Consider the following 14233-nt stretch of genomic DNA (forward strand, 5'->3'; position numbering starts at 1 on the left):
ATCGCCGGCAGGTGGTAAGAGTGGGCTCCCTCACCTCTGTCTCTCTGACCCTCAGCACACATACCCCACAGGGTTGTCTCCTTGCCCCCTCCTTTACTCTCTGTGCATCCATGACTTGTGTCGCCACCCACAACTCCAATCTGCTAATTAAATTTGCTGACGACACTACACTGACTGGCCTGATCTCAGATAATAACGAGGCAGCCGACATGGAAGAAGTCATCACCCCGACAAGAAAACAACCTCTCCCTCATTGTGACAAAACAAAGGAGCTGGTTGTGGATTACAGGAGGAATGGAGACAGGGAGCATATTCAACATTTCCAAGTCTGTTATTGACACAAAAAGCACATTTTAATATTGATCATGACACAATGTATTTTACATATTGTTAATGACATAAAACATATTTATAGATTGTTACTGACAGAGAATCGTATAATTTGTGTTCCGTGTGTTATCTGAATGTACTTGCCTGTGATGCTGCCACAAGTCAGTGTTTCTCTGTCCCTGTACCTTCCCGTACTTGTGCACTTGGCAATAAATTCAACAGGACCTGAGAAATCTCAGTGAGATTTGATTAGTGATGATCATCTTGGCAGCTCGGTAGGTCGAATGCATGAGACAGTACACTGTTAAATGCAAAACCCTGAACAGTGTCGATGATCAGCGGGATCTTAGACTCCAAGTTCATCGCTCCCTGAAAGAGACTGCACAGATTGACCGGGAGGTTAAGAAGGCAAATGGCATGGTTGTCTTTATTAGTTGAAGCACTGAGTTCAAAAGTCGGGAAGTTGTGTTGCGGCTGTTACGAGCCTGCGGTCGTACTGTGACTGTTTCTTTAAGAGCGCCGGCGTGAGGAGGCGGGACTATGACGTCAGTCACAGGCTGACAGCGCTGACTGTGGACTGAACCATAAGAGAGAGAGAGAGAGAGCGATCTGCAGACAGGCAGTTGGCCAGTCTAAAGAGAGAGAGAGAGAGAGAGAGAGAGAGAGAGAGAGAGAGAGAGAGACTGGAAAAGCTGATCGCTTCAGTTAGTCGCATCTGAGGCTTGGAACTCTCCTATGTCCACAAGAGTGGGTTGATCATCCGTACACGGAACCACAACGAATGTGTGTGGCTGTCACTTCGTATAATCCATAGGAGTGGGTTTCGGAATATCTTGTATTAACCCTTGCCTGGGAAGGTTGTTTGGTAACCGCTGGAAGACGGTATTCCTGTGACAGGTCACTTTCGCTGATAACTCGTATGTGGACGATTCAACGGATAAGAACTTCGTCGACGGTTATTTTGAAGTAACGGCCTTTTCTCTACGTTTCACCCTGGATCACAAATATCTCCCGACGATCATTTATTCCGTGGATTACTGAACTTTCCTACTTTACCATCTCAAGATTCTGAGCTTTGTTCCCTCAGGCTCGATAGTCTGGGAGTTATATTTACACATATATACACGTAACACTGTTAACTTCCCTTTATTTTGTTAAGTTACTATATTATAAGTAGATACTAATAAAGAGAGTGATTTTCACATCAAAACCAGACTCCACTGTGAACTCTATTACCGCTGGTTCGTGTCTAAAACGTTTCAGTTCGTAACACAGTTTTATAAAACTAGTTAGACACATCTGGAGTGTTTCATACAGTTCTGGTCGCCCCCATTCTCGGAAGGATGTCGGGGCTTTGGACAGGGCGCAGAAGAGGTTTACCAGGACCCTGCCTGGATTAGAGGGCATGAGCTATAACGAGAGGCTGGACAAACTTGTGTTGTTTTCTCCAGAGCGGCGCAGGCTGGGGTGAGACTGGATGGACGTTTATAAGATAACGGGAGGAATAGATAGAGTGGACAGGCGATATATTTTTCCCGGGGGTTGAAATGTCTAATACATTTAAGGTGAAAGGAGATGTGAGCGCAACTTTGCTTCTTTCCACGGAGTAGTGGGTAAATGGACATCTGTCTGGGGGTGAGAGACCAAAACGGCCATGTGATCCCGTTTCCTGTTCACGTTTTCCGCAGATCTGCAGCATGTGCGGGTCACTGCTCTACGTGTACGTGTAGCTTCATCTTTCCCCGTTCAGACAAGTCAGTGAGATCTGGATCGGTCACGTCCTCGTTGTCGGTGGACAATATGTTTTTTTTTGGGCAATATTTTCAGCATGTTTCATTTCACTGTTTTCACCTGCTGAAGTGCTGCCGATGTTTCAGGGTGTCTGACCCACTTATGTGAGAATTTAGCTTTTTATAATTATCTGAGCTTCTCATAAATGTGTACGCTTCACTCCACTACTTCCAAAGCAACAACCCAGTCAGTCAAACAGTCGGCACAATTAAAATAGCTTATTATATCTTTTTTTCATTTTGTACTATTTATATAATTTAACGATGTAATATTTATATTCTTATATTAAATCACAATTGTTAAAATCTATGGTTAAAAATTAGGCTCTACTGCTGAACGAATTTCATGACATATGCCGGTGCTATTAAACTTGATTCTGGTATTGATATGGGAGACCCACTACCGGTCACCTGTTCCCAGTTACCGCAGATTGTAATGAGAGATTAAAGCCTTTTCTATTTATTTGCGTTCCTCAGAAAGACAACAGTTCAGTTTCCTTCTGTGGTTCCAGAGCAGAAGCTCAGTCTGTCTAATATTTCCAGACAATTAAAATGGGGAATTGGTTTATTATCATCATGTACTGAACTACAGTGAAAATCTTCCCTGACGTACCATCCGAACAGATCGATACATTGCAACAGTACATCAACATCAAGATGGCGGCGCGACGACGCAGGGCGCAGCGGCCACTCCAGTAAGGAATATCCGTTATCTGTAAGTAGGGGCCGTGCACAATCCTGATTTGATTGAGACGGATGTGTGAAGCACGGAGGAACATCTGGCGAAACTTCTGACATGCCTGTGCTGCTGACGCTGCTACTGAGCGATCGGAGAGATCTCCAGAGAGGAAGGCCCCGAATCCTCGGCTTTGCCTGTTGCTTGGTGGCCGGAGCCGGGTTGAAGCACTCGGCAGAGATGGTGCTCGGTGCTCGGTGTCGGAGGGCTGGTCGGAGGCACGAAGTTGTCGGAAGTTTTCGGACGGACTCACAGTTGGGCTGTGCTCGGGTGCTTCCAGAGGCTGCATCGGGAAGTTTTGCCACGTTGGAGGTTTCTTCCTTCTGCCATCTGCGTGAGATGATGGGCTATCTGGGACTTTGAGACTTTTTTTTTACCGTGCCCATGGTCTGCTCTTATCAAATTATGGTATTGCTTTGCACTGTTGTAACTGTATGTTATAATTATGTGGTTTTTTTGGTCAGTTAGTCTTGGTCTGTCTTGTGTTTATGTGATATCATACTGGAGGAACATTGAATTTCCCCTTGGGGATGAATAAAGTATCTATCTATCTATCTATCTATCTATCTGAGCTGATATACAACAAAACACTCACTGTAACAAAGCATTATGGCTGCAGAGAAAGTGCAGTGCAGATAGACATATGATGCAGGGTCACGTCGAGTTACATTGTGAGGTAGAGTCCATGTTATCATTCATTTGGCATAACTGCAGACAGGAAACCATCCTTCAGCCTGGTGTTACGCACTTTAAAGCTTTTGTATCTCTCCGCCAATGTGGGAGCGGGTTTGCAGCAAGAATGTCCAGGTTATGAGGTTCTTTGTGTACATGGCCTGCTTTTCCGAGGCAGGGAAAGTGTAGGGAGAGTCCATGGAGGGGAGGCTTGTTTCTCTGATGTTCTCTGCAGTTCCTTGCAGTCATCGGCAGAGCAGTAGCCATACGAAGGCGTGAAGTATCGACAAGGAGCTCAGAGACCTCGGCCTTCACCCTGTCTTGTGTAGCTGGATCCTAGACTTCCTGTCAGATCGCCAGCAGGTGGTAAGAGTGGTCTCCATCTCCTCTGTCTCTCTGACCCTCAGCACACATAACCCACAGGGTTGTCTCTTTGGCCCCCTCCTTTACTCTCTGTGCACCCATGACTTGTGTTGCCACCCACAGCTCCAATCTGCTATTTAAATTTGCTGACAGCACTACATTGATTGGCCTAATTTGAAATACTGATAACAATCAATCAAATGCCTTCTGGCAAGGCTCGGTCCAAACAAACTTTTCACCCTTCTTCAGGAGATTGGTCAGAGGAAGAGCGATATCAGCAAAGTTCTTACAGAACTTACGATAATATCCATCCATTCCCAGAAACCTTCTAAGAGCCTTCTCAGCAGTCAGAATAGGAACTTGAGAAATTGCCTGGACTTTTGCCCGAACAGGAGCCAACTTCCGGTCACACTGGCATGGCCAAATTCACTCTTAGCCAAGTTAACTGTAAGGCTGTCCAATGAAAGCCTGTCAAATAGCTTTTCTACTGCAGAGCTATGCTCTTCCCAAGTGCCACTCCCTGTAACTAAGTCATCAATATAGGTATCTGTGTTCTAACCCTCGAATTACAAAATCAATCATTCTCTGGATGTTCCTGGAGCATTTTTCCTTCCAAAAGGCAAAACATTGTATTCATACAACCCAGATGGTGTCACAAACGCAGTAATTTCTCTACCTCTGTCCGTCAATGGAACACACCAATACCCTTTCAACAGATCAATCTTTGTAAGAAATTAGCTTTTCCAGCCTTATCGATGCAATCATCCACCCTAGGGATAGCATAGGCATCTGTTTTTGTTACTGCATTTACCTTCCTATAATCAGTGCAAAATCTAACAATACCATCACGTTTGGGCACAATAATGCAGGGTGACTCCAATCTCATTTCGAAGGCCTAATAATACCATTCTCCAGCAAATACTCAATTCCCTGGTCAGCCAATTTACACTTTTCTACGTTCATGCGATATGGGTGTTGTTTAATCAGTTTGGCTTGACCAACATCTACATCATGTACCGTGACCGTGGTTTGCTTAGGAACATCGGGAAATAAATCTTTAAACTTCAGAATTAATTCCTTCAGCTGTTGTTGTTGCTTTGGCTGCAGATGAGACAATTTGTTAGCAATGTTTTCTGGAACAACCGAGTTCATTAGCCTAACTGGGACCATGTTTGGCTTGTGAAAACTCTCAGACGAGTCAATTGTTTCATTCTCAGGGTTGCCAGTTTCATTTGTTTTGACAACAACACACAGATGGTACCTGCCTGTCAAAAAAGGCTTTATCATATTAATGTGTACCACCTGTGTTAGTTCAAGTCAGCTGGGTGTTTTAATTACATAATTCACATTATTAATTTGAGAGACTATTTCATACGGTCTATTGAATTTCGCCTGAAGTGGATTTGTCAACATAAGGCAAGCACCTTATCTCACACCTGGTATTTTCTTTCGCGAGCCCTGTTATCAAACCAACACTTCATTTTGTTTTGAGAAATCTTTAATTTTTTCTCGCTAGACTACAGGCTTGGTGTAGTTTATTTTTGAACTTCAAAACATAGTCTAACGAGTTAACGTCAATCCACTGTTCCTTTTAATAAGGTCAAAGGTCACTCTGCGACCAAATACAAGTTCAAATGGAGTAAAGCCCAGTGATTCCTGTACTGACTTTCTTTCTGTGGACAAAAGCAAATGTATTCCTTCATCCCAGTCTTTTCCATTTTCAACACAATATGTCTTAATCATTGTTTTGAGGGTAGAATGAAATCTTTCTAAAGCCCCTTGTGATTCTGTATGGTACACAGATGATGCAATTTGTTTTGCTCCCAGTTCAGAAACTACCTGCTGGAATAATCCAGATGTAAAATTACATCCTTGATCAGATTGGATTTCTTAAGGCAAATCGAATAAAGTGAAAATCTTGGTAAGAGCCTTCGCCACAGTTTTAGCTTTAATATTTCTGAGAGGTATTGCCTCTGGGAATCTGGATGCAGTACACATAATAGTTATCAAATACTGATGGCCAGCTTTAGTCTTTGGCAATGGGCCAACACAATCCACTATAACGTTGGAAAAGGGTTCACCGAATGCAGGTATAGGCCACTGGGGTGAGTTCATTCGGTTTACCCACAACTTGACAAGTGCCTTTTGGAAACTCTTATTCAGGGTAAACATAACTTTATGAGTTAAAGCAAACTGATCTGCTAATCCAGCAGACTCCTGCATAGTGGCAGCATCATTTCCATCTAAATACGTCTTTATGCCATCAGGGACGCACCTTCTGAATTCTTCAATTAAAACCAACTCTCCCAAGCTGTTAAAATCATCATTTACATGTTCAGATGTGCACCAGCGGTCAATACACACAAATTTCTCATAAGCAAATTCCGTATGTCTGATTCACAGATTTCTTCAAATTTCTAAACTTTTGCCTGTCTGCTTCTGGGACCAACTCATAAGCTTTGAGCACTGCCTGTTTCACTATGTCATAATGTGTGGTGCGTGACCATGTGGTTAAGGTGTTGAACTTGCGATCTGAAAGTCATGAGTTCGAACCTCAGCCATGGCAGCGTGTGTGTCCTTGAGCAAAGCACTGAACCACACACTGCTCCTGCACATTTATAGCCCAGTGGTGATCATTGGGGCAGCATAAATAAATAAATAATAAGCTGCTTCAGCAACTGTCAAAGCAGAATAGGCTTGCTAAGCCTCCCCCTTAATTACACTTTGTAAGAGAATTTTCTTTCTGCTTTTCTGCCTCTCCAGCCTGAAACTGCCTCTGCCTTTCCGGAGCCTCCATCTTTAATTTTTCTAACTTGTACTGGAGCTCAAGCTCACTAGGTTTACTTTCAGGAAACACCTCCAATTCCTCCACTTCAAATACACCCTCAGATACATAATGTTCAGCTATTATCCTCTGCATCTGTGCCCTCCTCATTGTCAATTTCACCTTAGGAAGTATTAACATTTTAGCAATACTCAATCCTTCTGGTGTCCTCTAATGCCTGACAGGTTCACACTTCCAGATATTTATCAACATCCATTGCTGCTGGTTTTCCACACACAAATAAATCGATAATAAATCAATCCTTAAATTTGTTCATATCCCAGACGCAGGCCCCATTTTGTTACAAACCGTAACGCTTTAGAAACGAACCAGCAACAACAGACTACTCCCAGTGGCCACACATTTTAATTCCACGTCCCATTCCCATTCTGATATGTCTATCCATGGCCTCTTCTACTGTCAAAATTAATCCAAACTCAGGTTGGAGGAACAACACCTTATATACCGGCTGGGTAGCCTCCGACCTGATGGGATGAACATTGACTTCACCAACTTCCGTTAATGCCCCTCTTCCCCTTCTTATCCCATCACCGACATATTTAATTGTTTGCTTGTTTTCCATGTCTTTCTGGTGCTTCCGCCCGCCACCTTTCTTTCTCCTGAGGCCTCCTGTCCCATGATCCTTTCCCATAGCCAGCTCTGTATCACTTTCGCCAATCACCTTTCCAGCTCTTAGCTTCATCCCACCTCCTCCGGTCTTCTCCTATCATTTCGCATTTCACCCTTCCCCCCACTACTTTCAAATCTCTTAGTATCTTTCCTTTCAGTTAGTCCTGACGAAGGGTCTCAGTCTGAAACGTCGACAGTTCTTCTCCTTATAGATGCTGCCTGGCCTGCTGTGTTCCACCAGCATTTTGTGTGTGTTGTTTGAATTTCCAGCATCTGCAGATTTCCTCATGAGTGTTATGTGGATAGATAGATAGATAGATAGATAGATAGATAGATAGATAGATAGATAGATAGATAGATAGATAGATAGATAGATAGATAGATAGATAGATAGATAGATAGATAGATAGATAGATAGATAGATAGATAGATAGATAGATAGATAGATAGATAGATAGATAGATAGATACTTTATTCATCCCCATGGGGAAATTCAACATTTTTTTTCCAATGTCCCATACACTTCTTGTAGCAAAACTAATTACATACAATACTTAACTCAGTAAAAATATGATATGCATCTAAATCACTCTCTCAAAAAGCATTAATAATAGCTTTTAAAAAGTTCTTAAGTAGTTTACTTAAATACATTAAATACAATCAACCCCGGCACTTTAACATATCTTACTCCTGGCGGTTGAATTGTAAAGCCTAATGGCATTGGGGAGTATTGACCTCTTCATCCTGTCTGAGGAGCATTGCATCGATAGCAACCTGTCGCTGAAACTGCTTCTCTGTCTCTGGATGGTGCTATGTAGAGGATGTTCAGGGTTTTCCATAATTGACCGTAGCCTACTCAGTGCCCTTCGCTCAGCTACCGATGTTAAACTCTCCAGTACTTTGCCCACGACAGAGCCCGCCTTCCTTACCAGATTATTAAGACGTGAGGCGTCCCTCTTCTTAATGCTACCTCCCCAACACGCCACCACAAAGAAGAGGGCGCTCTCCACAACTGACCTATAGAACATCTTCAGCATCTCACTGCAGACATTGAATGACGCCAACCTTCTAAGGAAGTACAGTCGACTCTGTGCCTTCCTGCACAAGGCATCTGTGTTGGCAGTCCAGTCGAGCTTCTCATCTAACTGTACTCCCAGATACTTGTAGGTCTTAACCTGCTCCACACATTCTCCATTAATGATCACTGGCTCCATATGAGGCCTAGATCTCCTAAAGTCCACCACCATCTCCTTGGTCTTGGTGATATATATAATATAAATATAACTCCCAAACTATTGAGCTCGGGGGAAACAAGGCTTGGAGTCTTGAGATGGTAAAGTATGAAAGTTCAGTTCAACCACAGAATAGGTGATGAGAGAGATAATTGTAATCCAGGGTAAATGTTGAGAGGTTCCATGGTGGTAAAACGAGACAACAGTCACTGTAGATTTTATCTGTCATACTTCCAAATCCACATACTAATTATCACCCGGTGACTTGTCATAAGGGGTATCATCTTAAAATGAATTACCATATCACAGCCAGGCAAGGGTTAACACATAAGTGGCCTCCGCAGGATACCCCAAATCAGATCCACTCCTATGGGTCAAATGAGGTGACAACCACACATTCGATGTACGGTGAATCGATAATTAGCCCACCCTTGTGGGCAAAGGAAAGTACCAAACAGTGACCCTTGGCCACTAGTTCCCTAGTTTCAAAGCTTCCATTTTTCCTCCTTCGTCTCCGTCTGACTCTGAGTGTCTGTGTCCTCGGTTAAAACTAAACAAGCTGCACGTGATGTAAACAAGCTGCAAGTCAGACTGATTTGCCTTCTTAATCTCTCTCTCTCTCTCTTAAAATGACAGTCCACAGCAAACAAAACCTAGGGATTCATAACAATGGCCACTCCACATTGTGAGCTGACAGGTGTGCCAGTAGGTGGGATGACTGAGTGAATCTTTTCCCACATTCTCAGCAGGTGAACAGCCTCTCTCTAGTGTGAACTCGTTGATGTCTCTGTAGGGTGAATGACTGAGTGAATCTCTTCCCACAGACTGAGCAGGTGAACAGCTTCTTCCCAGTGTGAACTCGCAGATGACTCTGGAGGTTGGATGACTGAGTAAATCCCTTCCCACAGACTGAGCAGGTGAAAGGCTTCTCCCCAGTGTGAACTCGCAGATGACTCTGGAGGTTGGATGACTGAGTGAATCCCTTCCCACAGACTGAGCAGGTGAACGGCTTCTCCCCAGTGTGAACTCGCAAATGACTCTGGAGGTTGGATGACTGAGTGAATCCCTTCCCACATTCTGAGCAGGTGAACAGTTTCTCCCCAGTGTGAACTCGCTGATGACTCTGTAGGGTGGATGACTGAGTGAATCTTTTCCCACAGACTGAGCAGGTGAATGGCTTCTCCCCAGTGTGAACTCGCTGGTGTCTCAGTAGGTGGGATGAATGAGTGAATCTCTTTCCACATTCTGAACAGGTGAACGGCCTCTCCCCAGTGTGAACTCGCTGATGATTCTGTAGGTGGTATGAATGAGTGAATCTCTTCCCACAGACTGAGCAGGTGAAAGGCTTCTCCCCAGTGTGAACTCGTTGATGTCTCTGTAGGGTGGAAGAGTCTGTGAATCTCTTCCCACATTCTGAGCAGGTGAACGGTTTCTCCCCAGTGTGAACTTGCAGGTGACTCTGTAGGGTGGATGAATGAGTGAATCCCATCCCACAGACTGAGCAGGTGAATGGCCTCTCTCCAGTGTGAACTCGCTGATGTCTCAGTAGGTGGGATGAATGAGTGAATCTCTTTCCACATTCTGAGCAGGTGAACGGCCTCTCCCCAGTGTGAACTCGCTGATGATTCTGTAGGTGGTATGAATGAGTGAATCTCTTCCCACAGACTGAGCAGGTGAACGGCTTCTCCCCAGTGTGAACTCGCTGATGTACCAATAGGGTAGATGACAGAGTGAATCCTTTCCCACATTCTGAGCAGGTGAACGGCCTCTCCCCAGTGTGAACTCGCTGATGATTCTGTAGGTGGTATGAATGAGTGAATCTCTTCCCACAGACTGAGCAGGTGAACGGCTTCTCCCCAGTGTGAACTCGCTGGTGCCTCTGTAGGTTGGATGACTGAGTGAATCCTTTCCCACATTCTGAGCAGGTGAACGGCTTCTCCCCAGTGTGAACTCGCTGATGACTCTGTAGTTGGGATGACTGAGTGAATCCCTTCCCACAGACTGAGCAGGTGAATGGCTTCTCCCCAGTGTGAACTCGCTGATGTCTCTGTAGGGTGGAAGATTCAGTGTATCTCTTCCCACATTCTGAGCAGGTGAACAGCTTCTCCCCAGTGTGAACTCGCTGATGTCTCTGTAGGGTGGAATATTCAGTGCATCTCTTCCCACATTCTGAGCAGGTGAACGGCTTCTCCCCAGTGTGAACTCGCTGATGTCTCTGTAGGTGGGATGAATCAGTGAATCTCTTTCCACAGACTGAGCAGGTGAATGGCTTCTCCCCAGTGTGAACTCGCTGATGTACCAGTAGGCGGGATGACAGTGTGAATCCCTTCCCACAGACTGAGCAGGTGAATGGCTTCTCCCCAGTGTGAACTTGCTGATGTACCAGTAGGTGGGATGACAGTGTGAATCCCTTCCCACAGACTGAGCAGGTGAATGGCTTCTCCCCAGTGTGAACTCGCTGATGTACCAGTAGGGTAGATGACTGAGTGAATCCTTTCCCACAGACTGAGCAGGTGAATGGCTTCTCCCCAGTGTGAACTCGCTGATGTACCAGTAGGGTAGTTGACTGAGTGAATCCTTTCTGACAGAATGAGCAGGTGAATGGCTTCTCCCCAGTGTGAACTCGCTGGTGAGCCATTAGGTCAGATGACTGAGTGAATCCTTTGCCAGAAATTCAGCAGATGACCAGCCACTGCCCGGTGTGGTGTGAACTGATTGGTGTGTCCACAGGTGGGAAGACCGACTGAACCCCTTCTCACACACAGAACAGATGAATGGCCTTGCCCAGTGTGAACTTGCTGATGTACCTTCAATTGTGATAACCAAGTGAATCCATTCCCACTGTTTGAGCTGGTGAAAGGCCTTTCTCCTGTGTAAATTACAGGCATGCCAGTTTGTCAAATGAGCGAGTGAATCCCTCCCCACTGTCTGAGCACGAAGGGTGGTCAATTGGATCCCTTGTTCCACTTCTTAAATATCTAGACAGAGACAACAAAACTGCTGTGCCGTGTTTGAGCTTCCTGGAGACGAATTCCTTCTCGTTTTTAACCTGTAAAAAGATTTACAAAATCCATCAATGGGTGTAGGACAACATTTCAGATGAGATTACTTGAGTTGCCAAGGTTTGATCTGGTATCACACTGTTACAGTGAGGTTCAACGAAAGTTGGACAGAGAAATCATCTCCTGACTGGGCAGAGTGCTGGTATCTGGAATGACCATCAATTCCCTGATGCTCTTCCTGTCTCTATAAGAATGGGGCATTTCTGTCATCTCCAATCTGTGCCTTGGCTCAGTCTGACTCTCTCCATTGGTATTATTCCCTGTTCCTGCTGAGCTGCATGGGTGCCTGGCCACACAGTAAGTGAAACACTCTCACGCAAATAGTCTTTCTTGACGTGCAGCTGGGATCTTCTTTTATGTATTATTAACTTAAAGTGCCACAGTTTTAACGCCATATAAAACATTCCTGCTGAAATGACTGGTTGGTTCGCACAGCTGTCAAAAGGGGTTAGAGGGAATTTTTGTATTATTTCAGGTTCTTGTCACGATCAAAGAAAATTTCAACACAGAAACAGGCCCTTTGGGCCATCTAGTTTGTGCTGAACTATTTAAACAGCCCACTCCCATACCTCCATCATCCAGGTACCTACACAAACCTCTTAAATGTTGAAATCGAGCTCACATGCACCACTTGTGCTGGCTGCTCATTCCACACCCGGATGACCATCTGTGTGAAGAAGTTTCCCCTCATGTTCCCCTTAACATTTCACCTTTCACCCTTAACCCATGGCCTCTGGTTGTCCCCCCCCCCCCAATCTTCGTGGAAAAAGCCAGCTTGCATTAACACTATCTGTGCCTCTCTATCACAATCAAATCTCCCCTCAATCTTCTACATTCTAAGGAATAAAGTCCTGATTTGTTCAATCTTTCCTTCTAACCCAAGTCCTCCAGACCTGGCAACATCATTGTGAATTTTCTCTGAACTCTCTGAACTTCTTTTACATCTTTCCTGTAGGCAGGTGACCAAAACTGCACACAATACTCCAAATTAGGCCTCACCAATGTCTTCTACAAGTCAACATAACATCCATCTATTGTCAGTATATGGTTCATGAAGGCCAATGAACTAAAATCTTTCCTTCCATCTCTATCTAACTGTGAGACCACTTTCAGTGAATTAAGGACTTGTATACCCAGGTCCCTTTCTTCTACAACACTCCTCCGTGCCCGACCAGTCACTGTGAAACACCTCCCTTGGTAGGTCATACCAAAGTGCAACAACTCACATTTGTCTGCATTAAATTCCATTTTCCATTTCTAAAACCATTTTCCCACCTGGTCCAGATCACACTGCAAGCCATGATAGTCTTCCTCACTGTCCACTACCCCCAGTCTTGGTGTCACCCACAAATTTGCTGATCCAGTTAACCACACTATCATCCAGATTACTGATATAGATGACAAACAACAACAGATCCAGCACTGATCCCTGTGGCAACCACTAGTCACAGGCTTCCAGTCAGAGAGGCAACCATCTGCTACCACACTCTGGCTTCTCCCAAAGACAGTATCTCATCCAATTTACTATCTCATCTTGAATGCTGAGTGACTGAACCTTCTTGACCAACCTCCCATATGAGACTTTGTCAAGTGCCTTGCTAAAGTCCATGTAGACAACATCCACTGCCTTGCCTTCATCCACTTCCCTGATAACTTCCTCAAGAGACTCTCTAAGATTGGTGAGAGCCATGCTGTCTATCCTTTATCAGTCCACACCTATCCAAATACTTACAGTATATACTTGGTTCCTGCACACACATTCCAATAACTTTCCCAGTACTGAGGTCAAGCTCACAAACATATAATTTCCTAGTTTATTTTTACAGCCTTTCTTGAACAGCAGAACAACATTGTCTGTCCTCCAATCCTCTAGTACCTCACCTGTCACTAAGGATGATTTAAATATCTGTGCTAAGGCCCCAATAATTTCTGCACTTGTCTTCCGCAGGGTCCTAGTGAACAACTTGTCAGGCCCTGGGGATTGATCCACACTAATTTGCCTCAAGACAGCAAATCCCTCCACCTCTGTAATCTGTACAGGGTCCATGAAGTTGATGCGACGTTGCCTGACTTCTATAGACTCTGTGTCCATCTCCTGAGTAAATTCGGATGCAAAAAAAATCTCCCCAAGTCTCTATTATCCCTTCATATGGATTACCATTCTGATCTTCCAGAGAATTAATTTTTTCCCTTTCAATCGTTTTGCTCTTAACATATCTGCACAATCCCTGAGGATTCTCCTTCACCTTGTCTGCTGGGGCAACCTCATGCCTTCTTTTATTTCTTTCATAAGTGTTCACTTGAATTTCCTGTATTTCATAAGTACCCCTTTTGTTCCTATCTGCCTGTACCTGGTATGCACCTCCTTTTTATTGATCTGGGAGATGAAAGCCAGAGGGGTGATAGATCTGCATCATGGGAGGTGGGGGCAAGGAGGGTTAAACTAAAGTTGCAGGTGGAATGGGAGCCTGAATAACAGTAGAGGTAGTGGAGAGGTTGTGGAGACAGATGTTGTTCAGTCCTCAGACAGTCAGGAATGAAAAAGTTGAGCATGGTGCAGTGAATATGCTGAGCCCTGTATATTTCAATACAAG

The 14233-nt window shown here is 44.5% G+C and overlaps 1 protein-coding gene across 1 annotated transcript; it reads right to left on the bottom strand.

Moving 5' to 3' along the window:
* Window positions 1-9087: 9087 nt before the first annotated feature.
* Window positions 9088-12214, bottom strand: LOC140720883 (uncharacterized). Its single transcript, XM_073035731.1, has 2 exons — window positions 12209-12214; window positions 9088-11158 (listed from the first exon to the last, which is right to left on the bottom strand). The coding sequence occupies exons 1-2, from the start codon at window positions 12212-12214 to the stop codon at window positions 9320-9322; spliced, it is 1845 nt and encodes a 614-aa protein (XP_072891832.1). The 3' UTR covers window positions 9088-9319.
* Between the last annotated feature and the right edge of the window lie 2019 nt (window positions 12215-14233).

Source organism: Hemitrygon akajei, unplaced genomic scaffold (genome assembly GCF_048418815.1).
Source record: "Hemitrygon akajei unplaced genomic scaffold, sHemAka1.3 Scf000048, whole genome shotgun sequence".
Taxonomy (NCBI): Eukaryota; Metazoa; Chordata; class Chondrichthyes; order Myliobatiformes; family Dasyatidae; genus Hemitrygon; species Hemitrygon akajei.